The following is a 23,757-nucleotide window of genomic DNA, read 5'->3' as shown; positions in this document are numbered from 1 at the left end:
GAGGCACCAGCTGGAAAAGGCCCGAGTCTGTGAGGTCACCTTGGAGTTCAAAACAAGATGGGATGAGTGAGTCCTGGCTAATGGTGGGTAAACTCTGTGGGGCTTCAAATGAAAGCAAGGGGGCACATAGCAATGCAAGGTGCAGGATCAGATTCAGTGGTAGGATAAACCTGTCTGGTTTAACAGCAGTTAACACTACAAACCTAAGGGAAAAAAAAACAGTGAATATAAATTTAAATCATGAAAGGGATGGAATGGAGGAAGAGAAAGGTTTCATCTGGTTTTATTAGTATGATAGGCCAACTGCTGTAATTATTCAGGGAAGGTACCTCCATGTATCTGTACATGAGTCTTTGCATAGAAAAACCTTTCTGTACTTTAAAAAAATGAAAGTTAACTGACATGGTTTTCCATAACCACTCTCTATCTCGACCTGCTTTGAAAAATTTTCTCTTTATCACAGTCATTCATGGGAATTTGCTGTGTGGAAGAGCTAAACCATTTGAGCCATGTCTATGCAATGAGTCCAGCAACAAGAGGTCCAGGTAAACCAAGCAGTTGCTGCTTCTCCATGGTGCTCTGATCCCATAGACATCCCCTTCTTGATGCATTGATAGCTTTGTACCCATACCAACGTGGTAATTCATGTAAGCAGAAGTTTTCTAGCAAGTTCAGGAGATCAGTTAATTGCAACTGCTTAGGGCAACAGCCACAGAAACCAGATTTTTGTATCAGCCCATTTCCCTCAGATACTCACACTACAAACTCTGAAAATCCCTGTGCTCTCTGCATAAACACTGAACAGAAAAGGAATAAACAGAAAAAAAAATATTTGATTTTCCTCTCCAGCATCTTATGCAGTATTTCCAAGCTGAAGTCAATTCTTTACCAAACTTAGTAAATTTGACTCCCATGCTTTAAGCTCTGACTCATTTTCTCTCTAATCAGTTCCTAATTATTACCCACTTCCTCAGAGAGTTTATGAGGACAGATACTGTGGTACCATGACTACTAAACAAAACCACAAAAAATGGAGGACAGCTTCCCAGAAAATGCAGATTTTTCTGGAAATTGAGGAGCTTCCTTCCTCACTTTCTTGGTAAATTTAGTCAAATTACTTATTACACAAAACAACTGCTAAAACAAGTGTGTACCCCTTAACAAATAAAGTTATTGCATATGGAAAAAGTAGCAATACAAAGAGGCTAAACCAGCTGAAATCCTGGCACCCAGTGGGTCCAGCCCTCACCTCCCAGCTTCTTGCCTAAGAAAATGGAGTCTGAGGGTAGAGGGGAACTAAATTACACCTGGAATAGTGTGTTCAGTTTTGGTCACCCTATACTAAAAGATGTGGACAGGATGGAAAGGGTCCAGAGAAGGGTCACGGAGATGATCAAAGGACTGGAAACCTGCCACATGATGAAAGGCTGAGAACAGGGTTTATTCAGCCCTGAGAAAAGAAGGCTGAGGGGAGACCTTATCACCATGTTCTAGTATTTAAAGGGTGGCTACTACAGAGAAGGTGAGTCTCCCTTTTTACAAGAAATCACATGGAGAAGAGGAGGGGTAATGGGTACAAGTTACTCCTGGGCAGATTCCGATCAGACACAAGGAAAATTTTTTAGAAGGACAATCATTGTCATTGGAATAATCTCCCTCCCCAGGGAACTGGTGCATTCCCCAACATTGGACACTTCTAAGATGTGGCTGGACAGGGTGCTGGGCCAGCTTGTCTAGACTGTGCTTTTGCCAGGGAAGGTTGGACCAGAAGATCCTTGAGGTTCCTTCCAACTTGGTATTCTACAGCTCTGCAAAAATAGATGGATGGTGTGTCAAACATCTGTACAGCACAGCTGGACACACAGACATACAGTGCCTATGCACCAAGAATGTAAAACGAGCAAAGCTTTCTGCTTTTCTCTCCAGCTAAGAATGACAATGGCCTTGCCATTAGGAGTGATGCTATCAGTCCCCTCACCTCCTGACAGCTTTATCAGAGGCTGGGCAGATTTCAGGGTCTGGCCTGAAGATTGCTGAGCTGAGGTTTGCAGCTGAAAGTGGAGGGTACAGCAAGATGAGGCAGATCTTTGGCCATCACCACTCTGCCTGACTCCTTCCTGTCTCTCAGGGATGTTTCTGCCTCTCGGTGGAAGAAAGCCTCAAAACAGCTCACTGACATTTAACTTCAAAGTCTGACTTAATGTCAGGCCAGGGTGCAATTTTTGGTTTCTTTTTGCTGACAGTCAGCAGCAATACTGACAGGGAGGGAGTGAGAGCAAAGGGAGACGGGAAACTGAGCAGAGGATGCCAAGTCACATCCACATGATAATGGATAAATACAGGAATTTAGCAACAGCAGGATTAATCTCAAATATAATTCAATCAAGGAGATTCTCTGAACATTAATTAGTATTTCTTTACTCTTACTCTGAGGATGAAAAGAACTCTTGCATTGACCTACCATCACATGCAAAGACACTCACAGTGGCACTCATCACTCACTGCTCTGGACTGGTATTAACCTCCAGGTCACCTCTGTTCCTCCTGGATACTTACACACACAGTTTTAATCACCTCTACAGGCTTTTTCTGATACACTATAAGGACATGCATATAATCTAATCTCACTGTAATTTGGAAAGGTGTAATTTTAAAAACACTCTCAGCTTCCTTAAATACAAAATGGGGGGAGAAGTAAAAAAAAGGTGCTCTGGTATTGAAACTACAGGACCTTACTGCTTGGCACATAAGCCACAGAAACCAGACAACTGTTAGTCATGATCATTTCTTTTACAGTTTGAGACGTTTTCCTCATGGAATAAGTGAACCAGCTTTTCAAAACTACCTCTGAGTGTAGGCACACATTGCCATCCGCTCAGCATCACATATGCAGCAGCTCCAGTTTCCATTTCAGACATTCAAAAAATAGTGAAAAATCAAGCCAGAATATGCAATCTCCCTCATTTAGTGTCCAACACTTGCTAAAATTTCCAAGAAACTGATATTTATGCAAACTCTGCCAAAGCTATTCTGTACAAAGCACTTTCAATTGCACTTTGGAAAGAACTGTGCGTTGAAGCAACAAAGAATAAAACCCATCCCAAATCTATTACCCAATAACACATCAAAAATACATGCTAATTAACTGTATTAAAGAAAAACTTTGGTTCTGTGTCTCTGTTTATTTCAATTGCACTTTGGAAAGAACTGTGCATTGAAGCAACAAAGAATAAAACCCATGCCAAATCTATTGCCCAATAATACATAAATAATAAATGCTAATTAATTGTATTAAAGACAAACTTTGGTTCTGTGTCTCTGTTTACCAGCAATCTTATTTTAAACACTTAAACATCTAGAGACAACTTTGATTGTAAGAAACCATCTGCATAGCTGCTTGGTTGGATATTGGAAGAGCAAATTCTAAAGATTTTTCAGAATAGGCATGTGGTTGTGGGTATCTAATGCAAAGAAATTAACTATCACTTTTTAAAAAAGATAAATCAGACAACCACTTTTGAATATATGATGGAAAATGACTGGCTGCAACAACAGACCACCTTCCATCCCACTAGATGGAGCTACGAGCTAGAAATAGGGTCAAGTATTTCACTAATCCCAGAGGCACAGGAAAAACATTTACAGAAGTCAAGTTCATTTGCCTCTTTCCTAATGCACATGCCAAACCCAAGCCATTGTCCTGGGGCATTTATGCCTCGCAGGACATAGAGCCCAGGCAGAGATGTCCTGTGCTGGCTGTCATGACAAGGACATCATCAGTAAGCCTGAAGCAGCTAGCTAGAAACCAAGCAAAAAAGTTAAAGATTTTTGCACATCAACAAAGAGAACGAACCAGCTCTGTAAATTATGCAACCATTTGTTTTGAAATAAAAAGGCAGATGAAAAATAACTTCTCTTTTAAACAGTTTCCTGGCTTTGAGGCTTTAACTTAATTTTTTTCCTAGTTGGGTTAGGTGCAGTAGCAAAGATTTGTAGAATGGTTTGTGTTGGACCTTTAAAAGCCATCTAGCCCAAGTCTCCTGCACTGAGCAGGGACATCTGCAGCTAGAGCAGGTTGCTCAGAGCTCTATCCAACCTCACCTGGAATGGTTCCAGGGATGGGGAGTCTCTGAGAAAGCTGTTGCAGCATTTCACCACCTTCGTTGTAAAGCATTTCTTCCTTACATCTAGTTTAAAGGTGGGTGTTATTTTAATTCATTTTTTTGCCAGGAGCTGTACATCACCACATCGTGCACCACACAGGGCATGGATGATGTGCAAAATACAACACCACCTCAACAGGAAGCTGAAACATTAAATCAGCATCAGCAAGGTGAACTTGCAGTGCAAATATACCACAAAGCAAGGCAAGGTCCTTCTACTTTGCATCTTTCATGCTAGAAAGTACTGCAGACCTTCAGCATTGGGCACCATAATATCCTGGCAGGTTTTCAGACTTGTGTGATTTCCCATAGTGTTGTAACAAGCAAATCATCAGTGAGGTGTTCAGTCAGGGGTCAACACACTGTATGACTAAAAATCTGTGCTGATCCAGGGGAGTAGGGGCAAACACTACCACTCAGGGAAACAGATGCTTCCCAAACTGGGATTAGCTGGCTGAATCTGAACTGAAATACAGCTGGAGGGAGAAGGAGCACTGTGAGGGATCCAGGCCTAGAGGATTTCTTGCTGCAATTGCATGGAATGCATCCCTTCCAGCATCATCAGCTGCCACGTACCCAACTGGAGAGTTTTACTACAAAGCTGTTTCCAAAAGAAGTAGTTCAGGAATGACAATCACAGAAACATATCTATAGCCCTTGGATTTATTCTTTGAGATACATATTTCAACAGAGGCTTTAGAAAGGCTGCTTAGGCTATTGTTCACCCAATGAGTAATTACACTCTAATTAAATTTAGTTGATTGTTCTCTTTCACAGTAAAATAATTGCATTCGTTACCCAAGCTTCAAGGGCATCCATAAATACATGTATAAAGATTAGTCTCTGTGTTGGAGGAATGCCCAATATCCTAGTCCAAACCAGGTCCTGTCACACACACACCAGCACCCAAGACACTGAATAAACTGGCCTGTTTGAACAGAGCTTAAGGCCAGGTCTACAACAGTTACAAACATCCTGAGATCACAACTAGAAGGGTATCCGACCTGTGACCCACAACATGACAATTTCTATGGCAAACAGATCAGGCATTGGTGAGGCTGTAATTAAAACAACAAGGACAATGTATTAACATCTGGAAGACAGGCAATCTGCTCTAGCCAATAGGACAACTTGGAGCCAGCCGTGCTAAGAGCAGCAGATGCACAAGAGCACCAAGACAAACATGTAGTGAAAGATGTTTCCGTCTGTGATGATAAAAGGGAGACCATCAGGACATCTTTTCAGGCAGATGTGCTGCTCAAGGAAGAACTCTCCACAAGAGGCAGTAAAATGAATCACTCACAAGAAGCAGTACTGTTGAATTCTTTTAATAACACTAGGAAAATATCATAGTATTAAAGTCCTGCACAGGATCCTCAAAAGGTTATTGTGGTTGGGATTTCTTTGTGTTTATAAACCAAACTTTTTCGCCCCAATTGTGTTTCCTTTTAAACCAGCTACTCCTTTACAATGGTATTTCCAGTTAAAGCACAGCTAACCTATAAATACCTGAATGCCACAACACACATTGTGTGCGTGGGTTCTGTTTAAATCTTAGAAGAAATAAGGGGAAACCTATTCAACACAGGGAAGCAAACGTCGGCGTGTTAAGCAGGGGATGTAACAGCCAGTAAAGAGTACATTGCATACATAATACAGAAGGAAAAAAATTATCATCTGGAGTATGTGAAATTACACTGATTTCGCACCTTAAACCTAGTAGAAGTTACTCTGTTGGCCAATACTAATCCACTGAACAAGCAGAATGTTGGTCAGAAGTCTAACGTTTCCTGTACCAGCACAGAGAGAAGACAAGCAGTCCAATGCTGTTAAAAGAAAACATGAAATCCAGCTCATGTTTCTGGTTAGGGATCGATTTCTTCAGGAACTACTGTTAACATCACATCTTCGTTGCCCCTGCGTACGACCATGTTCAACGTACTGTCCTTTTTAATAATGTCACTGACATCACTGGCTGAACTTATCGACTGTCCATTGATGCTTATAATCACATCGTTGTCCTTCAGGCCACCACTGGAAAACACAAAGCAGCAGTGTTTTGTTACAATTGCCATTTGATTAAAAAAATGACTGGATTTTTTCCTGTTTCCCACCCAGCGGCCGTTGCGCAGAGGCACAGCAGGCATGCAAAAGCCATCAGAATTTATGGAGCAGTGAAGATTACAATACAATGAAAAAAAAACTCAGAAATCAAGCAGAGCTACAAATTTCATGAATCCCATATTTCACTGTCTTCAGAAGAATTCACTATTGCAAACAGTGCAGTAACTCTGCAACGAGGGTGTGAGGTGCTGATTCAGTAGAAGATGTAGAGGCTTATTTTCTTTTGAAATAATTGCAGCAGGGTGTTCATTTCAGAGGGGAAATTTCCATCCTTTATTCATGTATACACAGCAAAGCAATCTGAGTGGCACCATGTGGTAACACAGGAGGGATTTCGGTCCCAGAACCGTGGTGCCCGTAGCCCCCCAGAATCCTTTCTGACCTCAGCACTGTAGGCAAACTAAACCCAAAATCTTTCTGACTCAAAGCAAGACAGGGCAGAACTGGAGCTGGCACCACCAGGCTCTCCTGCCCTGGGCCACAGGTCTCTCCCTGAGCTGGCTGAGACTGGGAAACGGGGTGGTGAGGATACCATCCACCACAACGTCTTGCCCGGTCTTGCACAACGATCTGGCTCCAAGTTATGGAAATATTAACCAAGTAACCAGATCAGACATGATTCAGCCCTTCAGCATAATCCTTCTGCTCAAAACCACAGAGCAGTCATCGGCCTCTTCCGCCCGCAGAAGACGCCTGACGTGTCTCCTGCAAGCAGGGTGCCCTGGCCAACGTTTCCAGCAAGGCTGCTTGCCTACTGGAAGCATGGCTTAAAACACTGCCATGGGAGAAACCATTCCAGGTTATCTTGGCCTCTTGTGCAGCCTCTCCACTCAACTCATACCCAGGTCAGGTTGCTGCAGGACTGCTCTGATCCCTGAGCTAGCAGGTCCACACGGCGTGCAGTGGAGAAGAAATCAGCAGAATGGGGAACCCCTGTGGCAAGGGGATGAGGAGCAGGGGAGACAGAGTGAACCTGGGCTGCATTTTAATTCCCAGTCCAGCCTTTGGATGAAGCATCCTGATTTGGGTTTGCCTTCAAGTTACAAGGCCACATTGGCTCCAATTTCCTCTACCTCTCCAATGTCCTTCCACTCTCTACTATTATCTGTACTCCTATCGTGACTTTTCTGCACCTTCAGATTGGACCTGGGCAGCAAGTTCCATCCCACACTGGGGCAGCCACATGATTCCTACACTAACTGCAACTTCACATCACAGAGAGAAATCAGGATTCTGCATCAACAGTGCTGCCCACAAGAATTATCTACAAAATGCAGCAATAACTTAGCACACGAGACTGGATACCACTAAGATCTGTGGTGTTGGGCAGCCACATGATTCCTACACTAACTGCACCTTCAAATCACAGAGAGAAATCAGGATTCTGCATCAACAGTGCTGCCCACAAGAATTATCTACAAAATGCAGCAATAACTTAGTGGTATCCAGTCTCGTGTGCTCTCTAAGATGTGTGGTGTTAGCTAAGTGCAACTGAAACCCAACCATCCATGCAGTCTTCCTAAGAGAGGACATATGTCTGCACCAAGCAGCTTTCTGCCTACATGCCCTTGGCACTACTTATTTCTCTTTGTTGCCACAAAGATTTACTCTTCTCTTAAATGATCTCTAGTTTCAGAGAATTAATTGTTTTCCTGCCTCCTACCCTGGATTACTGGGTGGTTTTGTACCAGCCAGGCTGAAGAGAAGGTGTCTCCAGCAAGAGCCAGCCAGACCAGTGATAGTGACCACAGATCAGGTGCTGTCCTTCAACCAAGCACCTTGTGAAGTGTGGTACCAATCAGCAGGTGAATTTCTGAATAAATACTGAACATGAAGAAAAAGATCAGCTGGCCAAACCCACAAGCTCTTCCCAGTAATGTGACCCCTGACAAACCTCTCAAGAGAGGGTTTTCACTCCGAATGGAGGCATACCAGGGGAGCTGGTGGGTTTGCCCATCACCGAGGTGCTTGGGCTGAGATGGACACCCCTTCTTCACAAGGTGGACACAAAGCTTCTCCCTGGCTCTCCTGCAGGAGTGCCCAGCAGGGCCGTGGGGAGGGTGCACAAGCAAACTCCTTTGTTCAGCACTGGCATGGCTACAACAGGAGCCTTGGAAGCAGTCGCTGAGAAGAAGGAAAATGGAGTTTTCACGCCCACTGAGCCCTTGCCCTTTTGGCCAGGAATGCTGACAGGGCTTTGCTGCCATACCCTGAGACATTCCCAAGATTGCCCATCGGGGACCCAGCTAAAACCACAAACTGATTTCCAGCAGACAACCTAATAGCTATCAGATGGTTGCAATTTTGTTCATTTAGCATAATCAAGCTAGCCTGTTAAGCAGAGAACATTCTCTATCATTACCCCCTTAAGTCAGTGGCAGTGGTTTGGAGAAGAAAGAACTTCAACTTACGCTTCAGCTGGTGTTTCTGGAATTACTTCAATAACATAGGCCCCAGAGACAACATCAGGAAAGTCTTTATGGCGATCCTTCAGCTCTCTAGCTTTACTGGAAAATGAAGAAACAGCAACAAAAGTATTTTGACAAGATGAGACCAAAAAAAAAAAAAAAAAAAAATCAAGCATTTTTACTTGGTTAAGTCACTTCACATTCACCAGCTGAAGTATTTTACACATGTTGATGTGACACTTCACAATGTGTTTTGATCTTTCCAAGTATTACAAGAAACATTGCACCTTTTGCATGCATACAGCTTTTTTAATGCCTATTTCTGTAAAGATAATCATTTCAACAGACAAGGAGAAATGGAGTTAAAGCATTTTTTCAAGACCTGGTCATTACTTTAGAATGAGCAGATCCTGAACACCTAAAAAAAGCCCCTTCAGCTTCCAAAGCTTTGTTGTACCTGTGATTCTTCACATGGGAAAACATCTGGTTATTTCTACAGGACGTGCTATTACCCACTCACGAGTCTTTTCTGGTTTGAGTATGAATAAGCAAGTCCACACAGAAGCTTCATTTTACAGTAAGTGAATTGTTTAATGAAAATAAAGTTATAGACACGGAAATACGCACGTAGCTGCTTTTAAAACACACTGTCCTCTTTTCCCCTCCACCCACAGGACAGCACAGGACAGATGGTAGCAACAGTAACAGAGCCCCAGGAGAAGTTACAGTCTCTAGCTATTCTCTTCTGAAGCATTAAGGAAAAGAAAAAGCCAAGGAGCTGTTTGAAAACTAGCTCAGACAAGAGTCTATAGGAGAGTTCAACCACGTAGCAGACGCAGAGAAAAAAGTAGCAAGGGTTGGCTGCGAGTTGTCACCAGCACCTACAGAGGCACACGCTGCTGGTTCATCCTCCTGGGTGTTTCTGCAGATCATGAGCTTGATCCAAAAGCATGCAGAGACCACGCTGTGAAAGGTGAGGAACCACCCTGGTTACTTACCTAGGAGTCAGGGACATCATTCGTATGCCAATGTATTTCTTTTTGGTTATAGCTTTTCCTACAAAAAAAAGAAAAACAGGTCTTGATCAACTGCTCTTGCCAGAAGAGCCTCAGAGGCTGTTGACTTCCTGGTTTATTATTACTTTCATGTTCTTCCCCTTCAGAGTGGTGAAGCACAGTACCTTTAGCTTGTCTGTCATGGGATTCAGTGAGGAACTTCTTTATTTTATCCGATGGGATTGCAAACGAGATCCCTGCTGTAACTTTTAATGTATTAATGCCAATGACTTCACCATCCTGGAGAAAGAAAAAAATTGTTATTAGCCAGAAACGTCCCAAAGAGAAATGGATCATTTCTTCCAAGCAAGCACAAACTCACATAACATGCTCTGCAGCTGGTTTTCAATTTTCTAAATGCTTTCTTTAAGTCTAACTTTTTGAGTCTATTGATAAAAAACTATTCTAAATTTTGGAAAACTGATGTGGTTATTCAACTTTCCACTAGAAGAGAGACCAGAACCAGGCAGGTCTGTTTGCAGTAGATGAGCAGCATATTCTACAGCCCATTTTGCTGTTTATTTCAGCAGGGACCTCACAAAGCATAGCACCAACTGGTTCTGAGCAAACGTTGAATAATAATAGAAACAAAAAGAACAGTTCAACAAAATCAAAAGCTTTTCCTGGTAACACAACTCCAAAAGGGTTTCAGATAAAACATCTCTGCTGCCACCTAATGATTCAAACACTTCTGAAATCTCAGCACCTTCCATCTCTGATTTATTCCAGATAAAATCCATCCAACTACAATATTTTTAGTGGTGCTGAAATTATACTGTGAGTTGAGTGAAAAAAAATTTGCCAGAACCCCAAGGCAAAAACTCTGACTAGTTCTTCCTTCCAGTTTGTGCCATGCCTCACCAAGGACCACAGCCACTCCTCCCTTGGGCCCTGCATGCCCCCTCTGAGAGCTCTCACCCAGCAGCTGGGTTCTGCAACCTGCTTCACTTGTTCTCTCCTGGGCTCATCCACCCTTGGTGCAACATCAGCTCTGACAACATTCTACAATATCAGCACAGGAACTCTGATCTCCTGATAAACACATGTGGGTTTTTCAACCCCCTCAGTGTGATTCAAAATAAAGGGGTAGACATGTGTTAGCAACATTGAAATATTTATATAGATATAGATATATAAATAAATAAAATCAGGGCAAACACCTCTACTTTAAAATTTGCTCTTTACTTTGTGCAAAGCGTGGCCAAAAGAAAAATTTTAGCATTGCTCTTCCTCAAAACTATGCAAAACACTAACACCTTAAATATTGAAACTCAAGTATATCCTCTGATGTGGCAACATAAACATGGACAAGTGATTAGTAAGAACCATCTGAATTTTATGTAGTCAGCCAGATATTGAAATCTCTGAATCACATTTTTGGTGTGGGGTTTGTTTGTTTGTTTGGGTGGGGCTGTTTGCTTTTGAACTAAAAAGTAAAAAGTAATAAGCTTGATACTAAGCAAACTTAATGAAGCTCTTACCAGGTTTACTAGGGGTCCTCCTGAGTTTCCATACTGAAAATAAACATATGGCAAGAACATGTTTTAATATCTACCTCTTAATTCACGGCAAGCAAAACATTAAAGAATTTTTTGCAATATTTCTGCAGTAATTTCTTTCATTGTCAATTAAATACATACAATAGAAGAGTCTTACCAGCCAAACCCATTAACTACACTTAACATCCCCCTTTTTAGCTGAGCCTTGCAAATCCTTAGTCCTTTTTCTCTTGCCAGGATAAGTTAAGAAAGCCAAGGTTTTTCTTTTGCTTTAATAATACCACACTAGCAACTTAGAAGATTTGAGGACAGCTCTGGGAGCTGTTAGTGAAGATTCCTGACAAGTCCAACAGTAGAAGTACAAAAACTATTGTTTCGCCTCAATGCAGAAACAAGCTTAGTTTAAGGATTCAAGTTTGGCTTCTTTTGGAGAAAACATGATGGATTTCAAAAAGATCTTTATTTGCCAGAGAATATTGCCTCCTCCCCTGTAATTCTGAAGCAAAGGCAGATATTGTACTTGGTGTGGTTCCTTGGGGGATTTTTAAATAACAGACAAGTGCTGCTGCAGAGCAGATGTCCATATTCACACGGAGAGAAGAAAAGCCAACTACTCTCACTGTTCTTAGGATCTACCTCACTGGTGAGACTTTCAAAGCCACTAGTGAAGGGCTGGCCAGGCTGGGAGCAGGACGTACGTTGATGATGGCGTCGGTCTGGATGTAGTCCATATCGGAGTTGCGGAGCCCCAGCTCCTTCCCCCCACGCTGAGTGGTGCTCACAATCCCCGTGGTCACCGTGTTCTGGAGGGAAAACGGGCTTCCGATCGCCACCACGAATTCTCCTGGCCTCAAGTCTGCAGACTGACCGAGCAGAAGAACTGGCAATTTACCCTACAAACAAAGAGAAGATAAGATAAAAACCAACTACTCGAATGTTGTTCAGACGCTACTGCACCAGTAGAAGAAACTCTACAGACACATGAACCCATTAGCAAAAGGAAAAAGAGAGACTTGTATCCCTTGGGGATTTTATCTGCTATTTTCTTTGAATATTTCACATGGCTCTGCACAGAAACATCTCAATGAACTTCTGCTCCACAGAGTGGGCTCTTTAGACTGTAAGAGGACTTCTTCCACAACAGGTACTCATTAAATCAAAACCAATCAAAAGACCAAAGGAATATTTATGCTCTGCTGTACAAAGCAAACATCTGATGATCCTAGGAATGAGTTGTTTCCAAAAGCTTCTTGAAATAATTAGGCAACAGCTGCTGAAGTAAAAATAATATATTAAGACTGAATAACAGAGTCATGAAAGCAACATGAAAGCAACAGCCAAAGTGTATCAAACATGCACATGTGTAGTTGAAAGCATTTTATATTCTCAAAAGACACCAGCTAATGTTTCATCTTTTTGTTTTCAATGGAGTATCTCTTCTACATAACTATATAGCCTCCTACCAGTGTCTTCTGAAGGTGATAGAATTTAAAGACTATGTGGGATTTTTGTGTTTTCACAGTAGAAATAATAATAACAGTAACAATGTATTTTCCTTTCAAGATCTTATCTCTAAACGTATTAACTATCCTGTTATTGAAGACATTCCCACTAAGACACAAAACATCCTTAAAATCCAGCATCAATAGAGATCACTGCAATTTACAATAATTAAAAAAAAAAATAAACAAAAGGGAGGGAAGGTTGGATCCACACAGCCTTGCCAAGGCCATGGATCAAGGGAACTGAGTATGGCTTCCCCAGGACATTTTGTATCTGCACAGGAACTGTCACTGGCTGGATAACAGATGGTTCAACCTGGACCAATAACACCCTTGCAGCAAGCAGAAAACATCTGGGAAGTTCTTAAGGCCCCATACTCACCAAGTAACTAAGAAGAGTGTTCTGAAAAAGATCTACAGATCTGGACATGTATAAATTCAGGTTTTTGACGTAAGGATTTGGTGGATTAGGAGGTTACTGAACCCAAACCAGAATAAGTCTGAAGGGATACACCTTCTGCTTGGCAAACCTAACTTTAACATCTTTCCTCCAAGCTTGCCCCATTTCAGAATTCTTTGCTCAACAAAGCCAGCTCCAAAAGGAAAAAGGCTTAATTATATACTTCAGAACAGGCCAATGATTCTAGAGGCAATGTAAACCCCACCTAGAGATTAACTTCAACAAATACCCAAGCCGTGGGTAACTCAGTCACTTCATTAAAATCAGGGTACCTTCAAGGTATTCTTGAGCTGTGTACCTAAAACAGAGGTACAATTTGGCTTAATACCCCTTCTTGTAATAATTCATTCCTCCTGGAAAACATGTAAAGGTGCTTTTTTCATCCCACACCTGTTCCAGAGCACACAGATTTATGTGCCTACACATGATGGGATCATAAAGCCATATACTGTGTACCCACGTAGCAAAGAACAAAGGTAATGTTTACTATGCTCTAATTATTTGTACAGATTCTCAAGTTAATGATAATTTTGTTTCAGAAGCTAAGAGACACGGAATCATTACTAAATTTTGGCAAAAAGGGAAAACATTATGTGTTAAATTTGCACTCAAGAGCTAGCTCTTTAAGAGACTTTTGTCACCAGCAGTTTGAAAGCCTGTATTGATAAACTTAGGGACAAAAATCCACTGATATAAACTAACCCAAATGTCCATCACTGTAGTTTTTTTCACCTACAGTTTTATTTCAAATATCCTAGGAGGTACACAGTGTCTGTAAAAGAGAAAGTGACAAAATAAAGACATCAGTCATCACTATATGCTGCTGCAAATACAGAAGCTATAGTTTTAATGTTTAACAAGCCTGGTCCTGCATTTCTTTTGTCCAACTTTGTCACAATTCCACCAGCAAAATCTTACTCAGATGAGCAGATTGTTTCAATAAAACTCTTTGCCAAATCCCAGACAGGGCAAGATGCTCAATGGAAACTTATCTCCCAGTCTCCAGACAGCAAGAAAATAATTAACCAACTGCTTGTTAAACAGATTCAGTTGGAAGAGCCCCATACAGGCAACACAGCAAGGAGAAAACCATTTCCCTTTCTAGTTATCTTTCAGAGGAAAGTTTTCACAACCAGCAATTCCTTGCTATTAAATAATAATTATCCATGGCCCAAATCAGTGCCAGAGCCACGGACAAACCCAACCAAGGCTGTGGCTTCATTCTGGGAAGGCTGCAGCAGCGATACCCCGTTTCCCCACCCTGTTTGGAGCCCAGCAGACAAGCAGCTCAACATCCCAGGGCAATGCTGCTGAGCAGTTCATCTCCGAGCACAGCCCTGACTCCAAGGGACCTCTCCAGCACAGCAGGGAAGAGGCAGCTACGATTAGCTGTGCTGGGAAGCATGCAGCATGCACAGCACAAACAGCCCCATATGGGTATTGTTTGGACAGAGGGAGCACCCTGGCCCTTCCTTCTCTCCACAGATGTTATTGAGCTTACGTAGCACGTGTTTGCAAGATGTCGTTGGTGGAGAAGTGCATCCCTTTTTGGCACTGCTTTTCCTTATTTTTTTTTTTTTTTTAAATACCCATCTCATCACAAAAAGTGGCTTTTGTTTGTGTCCTGGCGCATGGAAAACGGATACTTTATAGAGAAAGAGCACTTCGATCAGCAGGTGAAACATAGACAAACAAAAGAAAACAGAATTATTATTATTTTTTATGAATAGGAAAAAAAAAAAGAGACTGGTCGTGTACAAAGTTAAAGACTTGTACAACATTCCTGAGTTTTAAAAACAGTCACGAAGCCAAAATTGCATTTGGCAGCAGAAAGAAAATACATGAACAGTCTCTGACTAATACAATGACTTTGGATTGTGCTGAGTTTTCAAGCCTGTGCCTATACGAGCTAGGCACTGGTTGCAAGTCTAACGCTGTATGGATTGGCTGGGGGTCACCCGTGTGATTCAATGTGCCTTCTGGAAAGAGTCTGGCCAACCTTTCCTTCCCTGGAGACAAAAATCAATGGCAAAAATGGCCTCGTTGTACAGGGATTATGAAACAGAGCTTTGGAAAGCGTGTGCTCTATTCCTTATGACTTTGCAGTGTGGTTCAGGACACGTGGCACTGCATGCAAATATTCTCATCAGTGCCTCTACAAGCAAATTCCATGAAGAATTAATTGGTTATGAAATATGTATTTATGTTATAAATACATGCAGTGTAGTGGCTTTAAATTTAGGGGTTTCACTCTAAAAAAAAAAAAGCTTAAAGTTAACATTGCCACATTCAGAAATTTCTGTTATCAAAAAAAAAACCCAATAATTTATTTCAGTTGTAGAGGTGGTTTTGAAGTGAAATCAGCTTAAAACCAATCAAAATCCTCAGGCATCAAGTGATGGAATGGGAATTACATCACTCTGCAAGAGGAGGACTGGAAATGCAGAACAAGGAGTTACAGCAGTGTTGTGACTAGAATCACATCAGAACACCCTGCCTGGGTCCTCACACCCTTCCCCGGGTGAGCTCTTGCCTAGGGTGTCACCACAGTCCTCATAAATCAAGTTTAAATGCTTGGGTCCAGATCCTCCAATAACTCTTAATAAATGCAGACTCTTCAATTTTTACATAATGTCTGATGGCCATCAGGATGACATAACTGCCTTCAAAACTCGTGATTCTCTCCGAAAACTATAGATTTGCTGCAGCAGTTAATTAAAATCCCAGGCAAATGAGCATGCCTTGCAGCACACTGAACAGGCAGCCAGAAACACCCAGCACCTAACCCCAGCTTTCCCAGTGACTCACTTCATGACCTTGGGCAACATAAAATGTCTTTTCTTCCCCTCTGTCTTTTCTTTCCCTGTTTTTCATTTGATGAAGCCTCGGGGCTCTGTTGGGATCTGTGTTTACTCAATAAAGCAAATCTGCAAGCAGGCATCCTGCAGTTCCACAGAAATAGGACCAAACATGCAAAACCATAAGTGGCACATGACTCACTGTTTACACCCAGCCAGGGAAGGAGCCGTTAATTAGTGTTAATATTTTAAGCCTTTCTCATCCCAAAGGCAGTTTTATATATGGATTTTGACTCAAACCCTGGATAAACAGAACTCCCACGAAATGGAGAGCTGCACACCACCACAAGAAATGGCTTCATCCAACAAGACACTGCTCCTGTGGCATGAGAGATTAGGACAAATAGAGAACAGCATCATCAGGAGCCAGATGTTCTTCTGGTGCACATAAGCAATGTAGAGTCAGGTAAAAAGTGGAGCCTTGAAAAATCAGCTTGAAATTAAAATAAGAGGCAGCACAACCACCACTGGCACAGCCAGTGCCACAGAGGAATAAAAAACAAGAGAAAAGATGATATAACCAGTAGGTGTTTCAGCTGGAGCTTTTTCATCCATGAAATAAGTGACCCTGCCTCTGCATTGGTACAGAAAGCCAAGTAAACCCCTTCTCTGCTCCATAACCCCTTCGTTTGTGGGAGGAAGATCATGAACGTGCAGGAAGCAGTTTGCAGTGCAATACCCTGATGAAGAGGAGACGAGTGCTCAGAGTTCAGTTTGCCTTCAATAGTGACAGATTGCCTCCATGCTTTTTATTTTTAGGTGGAAAAGAAACAGATGCTTGTATGGTACACTAACTCAACTGTAAGGAACTCTGGCAAAACATGGAACTTCCCTGGGATTTGCATTTCTGTTCTCATTAATGAAACTATTTAACTTTCAGAATACGTTGCAGCAAAATAAAAACACAGGCTATGAGCATATAAAAATGTAAAGTATCATCTACAATCTAGAGACTGCTTGACAAAACGCCAAAGAAAATGAAAAACCCAAGCTGAACGCATTACAAGCCTCAGAAAGTATTTCATCTATAGCTAGAAAAACAAAACTGAGTCTTCTGATCTAAATATGGAGCATGGGAAGCTTGCAGGAAAAGAAAAAAGAAAAAAAGGATGAAATGTTGTTTTGCTATGTCACCAGGATTTCCTGGCAAGATATTGCTGTTCTTCCTTAAAATAAAATAAAACACCCTGGTTGTGGCAGGCCCAGCCTGGAGGTGTGTGAGCCTTTTGCTGCATGGGGAGCATTGTCCTTACAGCGAGGGCCACTAGGAGCTGAAGAGGGCAGGAAACCACTGCTGCCTAAACTGATGAGTAAACAGGAGTTAACATCCAAGCTTTTTACAAGCTATTTCATTTCTATTGGTCTTGAAGCCTTCTGGAAGCAATATGTGGGCTTCCTCAGGCTCCCAAGAGGAAGCACTGCAATAGCCAGTGACAGATTTCAAAGTGAAATAGCCTTTTAGAAAAGACACATCTGGTATTCAAGTCGTTTGGGTTTTTCAAAAGGCAGGCTATTAAAATATTGATACATAAACAGGAAGGTTTGCTTTCCTGCTCTCTCCAGTTTGTACACACTGGGGAAAAACAGCAAATCCCTTCTGACCACAAGGATACAGACACTGCATTGCCTCACGAAACCACTGAAGGAAGGAGGGCAGGAGGTCTTGTTGATTTAAACCTGTCAAACTAAGTGGTTATTAGGAAGATGCAGGAAAAATCTTCAGCAAAATGGCTGTAATATCACCGCAAATTAGAGCTTGGTCACAAACCCACCACTGCTGTACCAAGCAGATGCCAAATCCTGCCTGGGATACAGAAACCTGCAGCTGGTCACATCGAGGAACAAAAATCTTCAGACCCTGGCATGTTTTCCATGACAGAGGTGCTGTTTCAGAGCCAGTGGCAAGTGTCTCATGGGAGGTTTTTCAGTGTGTAGGAAGAAGGTACACCCCAACATAAAGCCATTCACCACGCTCCCCTGTTCTCTACTTGCTGCCAAACCATAGGCACCTACCACACACATCATTTCTGTGGGCAGAGTCCCATTTCAAGAGGTGAAAAGGGTCTCCAGGGAAAAGCCACCTCCACCTTCCATTGTGTTTAGGTTCCAGCTGATCTGAGTGAGAGCACAGGGCTCTCTCACAACTCTGCCCTCCATTAACCCCAACGTTGTCCATCAAACCCCCCTAAAATTTCCTTTCCTCCTCCTGGTGTTTACAGCTTTCAGCAGCTGTATCACACATACTCATTTAACAAGGTAGTTATTTGTCTTGAGATGACTTTCATAATCAAGCTCTGCCAGCCAAAAAGCATCTGTGAGCTTCAGGGTTGTGCAATATTTTTGATGGGTTTCATGCTGACTGCAGTATCACGTGCTATAAAGGATGGATTATTTCACCAGCCTCTGCCTATACTGCCAGCTGCACATTTTTCTAGGGAATTTTGATCCATTTTGCATGTTCATACCCAAATTTGTCTGCAACTGCACTGTTTCTTTCTAACATTTCCTGGCTCCCCAACACTATCTGTGTTTGGAATGATAGTTATGTTGCATTCACATCTACCCCACTTCACTCCACTCTTCTGACTTTCAACACTTCACACTGCTGTGTCTCACTATGGACCCAAGAAATAGTCTCTCTTCTTTATAGACTGTGAAAATAAATTGTTTTTTTTAGGATTAGAAGAACAATTCCAAGATCTCTGTTCTTCATTGACTGCAAGAGTTTTTTTTGATGTAGAAGAATTTAATCAGGGAAATGGTTCATCCTTATGGGTGCCCAGATTCTACCACATTCTTTCATTTCCTATTGCACTCAGCAAAGCAGATTAGTTCTAGTAATATCTTTGGCCAGATGTTCACACCTTAAAAGAAAAACAACATGCAGGCTGCTGTAAAATCTTAACAGTTTTAGGAACACCAGCTGACAGCCTAAACTCACCCTTCAAGCCCAGCTCTGTTCCTAACCACAGAGGCATTCTTTCCCCTTCAGATCCTGCCTTAACATGCCACATAAAAACAGAATTTTCAAAAAATTCTGCATCTTTGATGTCACCTTCAAATAATTTATTCAAAAGGAAGAACTTCACCCCTTCAGGAAAATCCTTAGGGATGGTTTTCATGCCATATCCAGATTTTGAAAGGGTTTTTTGATCCATCATATTGACTTCTTTAGTCATCAAATGCATTTCAACTTCAATAAGTTACTACCTCTGTGATTTCAAAAAGCTTTTTATGAACCTGGATGATTGCAAGGCACTTCAGGACCAAGAAAGGAAAGCTCAAACACTGAACTTAAATGGATAGATAAAAACGTCACATAAAAGTTCAGTCTGAAAATCAACCTCTCAGTTGATCACATTTCCATTTTAACTTTTTGTGAACACTCAGAATTGTGTGTTCCAAATTCTCCAAGTGCAAAGCATCATCTGTGCCTCAAACAGAGGTGCCTCAGGCCTCACTTTGGATTGGGATTTCCCAGGGCCATGTCACTAGAGCTGGCTGGAAACCTGGTCTCCCAGAAAAAAAAAAAATCCAAATAAACAAGTGATACAAGAGTTTTTGCCCAAATCTTCTCCAAATTATCTTGAGATGCAACAGGCAGGGTCCAGAGAACAGCAGACAAGGTCCTGGGTTGTACAACTGATGAGGACTTATCAAGGGTATGTCAGACTCAACTTTATCTCCATATTCTACCGAATTTAGATCAGAGACACAAAATCTCATCTCCTGCTACTCTGATGGATGTGCTAAACTAACATTATATGAAGAAGACAGTGGGGGCTTGTTCACCTCCTTCTCCAAGAGCTCATCTTCTAGGATGACCAAGAGACTTCCCAAAGTTTCATTAAACCCAACCTTTTTTCTCATAGGCAACCGAATATTCACAGGTCAATCCCTCCCCTCTCCAACCCCCAAAAGAAAAAGAGAGTTCTCTAGAGCTAAACCAGCTGCAAGACATAAAAGGTTTCCAGTCTTAAAGAATGTGTAAATATTTATAAAATTAATTTTCCAATGCTGATGCACCACTTGCAATAACAGGGTGACTGTTTGACTACATTCACACATAAACTTGATGGAAGAAGATGACTTATCATTTTATTTTTAAAATAGAAGAATATCTGCCATCTTGCAAGTCCTAACTAGAACCACCAATTCCAGTCCTGTTTAGCAGTGGTTTCTACTACAGGCAACTCCTCTGGCTGCATTCTCTTTTTTCCAAGCTGCTTCAAATCTTCCAGATTCTCCCTTCCCACCAGCAGTTTACCAGGGAAATTTTGGAGCCACTTCTGTAGGGTATCAAATAACATAAAACTCCATGTCTGCTCTCTTCTTAAGTCCTCAAAATGATCTGTAACATCAGTTCCATGTCTCCTCTCTGTGACTCACCAGCTCCTCTCTCCTCTGAAGCTTGCCTTCCTATTGCTTGAAGTCTTCTCCTTCTCACCACCATTTTCTGGTCTAATTTCCCCATGTGTTGTGCTTCCAATTTTAAATCACTTTTCCAGCTGCCCTTCAGTCCCTGCCATCTCCTACTCCCTGACACATCATCTACTCAGCCTGATGCTGCCAGTTCCATCCTGGGGATCTTTCCCTTTGCTTTGTCACTGCAGATCTGCTTTTGCTTATTTTAATAGAAAAAGGAGAAAATAAGTGATTGGTAAGTGCCTAGATAGGTTACCTCAGGAAAATGGGAAAAAAACTAACATGGCAAAAACCATTCTTGGCATTGTTAAGATTTTCTGCCATGTTGCTGTTAACAAAGCTTTTAAGTAAGAAAAAAGAAAGAGCTTTTAAACGACAAAGGTGGCAAGGGAGCAGCAGGAGGACTTTGTATCTTGGGTCATCCAAGAGTTCTGCATGAAGCTTCTGATTGAGTCATGAACTCTGGAACAAACACTTTTGACCTCACTGGGGAATAGGTCTGAACCAAAACACTGCAGGCTCCACACATTTTTGAGTCATGTGTTTCAAATGAAACGTTCTTGCCCGTTTAATTTGGAGGTCATTAACAGTCCAGACGAGGGAAGCCAATCAGAGCAGCACCTCGAGCAATCACACGCATCAGATTGCATCTACATTACACAGTACTTTGACACAATATTCCACTCAGGTTGTGCTGTCGACGTGTGCAGAACTGCACGACAGCTTTTCTGCTGCTGCAGGAGGCAGAACAGCACTGCCAGCCATATGTTTGACGTGGAGGAAGACGATGGATGGCAAGTTGCATTCCCATGTGTTCAGAAAACCACTTGCAGCCTAAGAGCACCTTTCCAAGCTGGCTTTAATGTGCACTTTCAAGATGCTTCCTAAGATATTTTCCATCTTAATATCTACAACAGTGTGGTACAGCCCTTGAGAAGGACAAATGCATCCTCTAAAAGCAGTCTGTGACTTCAGTTTAGGTGCACAAGACTAATACATCCCTCTACCAACCACAAGGGAACAAGCCCCATTTCTTATTGGAGGCAGAGCTACACTACCCAATACATAAGTAAACCAGCCAAACCACACTGTTGATATTTATTTTGAGGATGCAGATAGAAGTTCCATGTACTTGCTTGTGCTGCACTGAAAGGTGATAAAATGAACCATTACCAGCCACAAACTTGACTTTTAAAAGAGCATATCTACCCAGCTCAAAGATCCTCCATAACCCAAAACTACAAGGCTCTTCAAATTAGCAGTAGCTTTTGGAAAGGAGGATGCTAACTTAAGAAGAATATAATGTGTCTTGCTTTAACGACTCACCTGAGAATCTATTTTAATTAGTGCAATGTCAGCTTTTTCATCAACATCTTTAATTTTAGCTTCATATGTTTCCCCGTTCTTCAGCTCCACCTGCACTCGGTTTTTGTTGGTGACAACGTGGGCGTTCGTCACTATTAGTCCATCTTCTGAGACAATGAACCCTGAGCCACTGGCAACAGGGATCTCCCTCTTCGAATAAGGAAGTCTAGAAGATATAACAAACATGAATTACTGCAAAAAGTGGAAAGGTTACAAATCACTCCAGATATCACACAGCCCAAAGCAGTTCGGTGGTTTTGAATGCTTTTACTATCATTGACAAGATGATGCACGTGCATTAGTTTAATTATTTTTCCCCCTCAGGACTCTGAAATTATTTTTAATTCTTAAGCACGACAAATATTTATCATCTCAAAAATCTCTTTGCTATTACATAGCATCAATCAGCATTTCTGGGGACACTGGCAGCTGTTTTCAAGAAGACAAAAATCAAAACTGGGCGTCTTGTTTACTTGCGAAACAACTCGATGTGAACCACAGCAGGAGCTATCTTCTCCACCACATCTGCTATAAAGTTGTACTTGTGCCGCAGGCTGTTAGGATGTTCTTGTCCTGAAATAGAAACAGAAAACATGTCCTGAGTTCTCCAAGTGACAGGAGGAGGGTCATTGCAAAACACCTGGATTAAAAAAAGCGCCCAGTGGATATCTTTCCCTTCCCTAAAACTCACCTGCAGCACAGCCCCTGCCCCCAGATTTCCCTCCTGCCTCTGTGGCCAGAAGTGGCTCCGAGCTCTACTGTGAGGACAAACAGATCCATGAGCCCTTCTTGTTTCAAGGCCATGCCAGCGGGCGGTGGGACAGCAGCTCTGCCACGCCCAGACGTGGCTGTGGCCGTACCCCCAGCTCATCCCACCACTGGCAGCTCCCTGGGACGAGGCACTGGAAGGGCCTGGGCCTGTGTCTGCACTGCCCTGCTCCTCCTGGGTGAAAGGGATTTGGTATCCAGGTGCCTCCATTTCTCCTCTCACCTCTTTTCTAGGTGTGCTTGGCTCGCACGGCCTTCTCAGGTTAACAAAGGGGCTGTTCCTCTGCCAAAACACACCTGCTGGGGGGCTCCTGAAGCTTCAGCGAGGTCCTGGCCCCAAGGCAAGCCTACAGCAGCTGCTCCAAAAGCCCAGATTGGGCACGAGGTTTGACCTGCCTCTCCCATGAGTGTCTCCATGCAGCTGGAGCCCCCAGCCTCTGCCTGGCACCTCATGTGGTCACACCTTCATGTCCTGACTCAACCATCCCCAAGGCTTCCTTCCCACTGCAGCCCCTGTGGGCCATCAGCCCCCCAGAGGAGGGGATCCCTGCTGCTCTGCAGTGCACCGAGCCCCCCTCGAGGCTGTAACAGAGATATGACCATGATAACAATGGGACCACAAAGCTTTGCATTCCTGGGCAGTGCTGTAACACAAAAGCTCATGGTCACTGAGTATTCAAGAGAGGTCAGTGGGATTTTCAAAAGCAACTAGATATCAAACTCCTATTGTGGCCATCACAAAACCTGTCTGCACCATCAGTTGTCTAAAAATTTCTGGAGAAGAAAATATCACAATTCTGACACTGTAGTTCAGGGGAAAAATGTTTTGGTTTTTTTTTTTTTTTTATTAATTGGGAGCAACTAAGCACCAAACACCCCAGAGTTATTTTGTGTTTCCCTAGAGCCAAGAAACACCCTTTGTTTTCATTAGCCTTCCCATTTTATCTGATGCACCCATCTCACATTATAAAGGCACAAACCAAATCTGCAGCTGGCTCCATGAGAATCAACGTGCTGTGCTGCTCCTGTCCATCCTCACCATTTGGCTTCTAAATCTGTCCAGAGATTAAAGCAGTAAGCAGCTTGTGAATGCTATAAGTGCCCGTGACCATGTCACAGGACAATTTATT

General features: G+C 42.4%; 1 protein-coding gene across 1 annotated transcript; it reads right to left on the bottom strand.

Annotated features, from left to right (window-relative positions):
• Nucleotides 1-5,475: 5,475 nt before the first annotated feature.
• HTRA1 (HtrA serine peptidase 1) lies at nucleotides 5,476-22,432 on the bottom strand (the record flags this gene model as incomplete). The annotated part of the gene is made up of 8 exons (XM_008946487.1): nucleotides 5,476-6,197; nucleotides 8,699-8,794; nucleotides 9,694-9,751; nucleotides 9,876-9,990; nucleotides 11,232-11,264; nucleotides 11,948-12,142; nucleotides 21,821-22,025; nucleotides 22,333-22,432. Coding segments are annotated over 8 exons (971 nt in total), but the record flags the coding sequence as incomplete, so codon positions are not given.
• Between the last annotated feature and the right edge of the window lie 1,325 nt (nucleotides 22,433-23,757).

This window comes from Merops nubicus, unplaced genomic scaffold (assembly GCF_000691845.1).
Source record: "Merops nubicus isolate BGI_N331 unplaced genomic scaffold, ASM69184v1 scaffold15248, whole genome shotgun sequence".
Lineage (NCBI taxonomy): Eukaryota > Metazoa > Chordata > Aves > Coraciiformes > Meropidae > Merops > Merops nubicus.
This window is presented reverse-complemented; position numbering and strand designations above follow the sequence as displayed.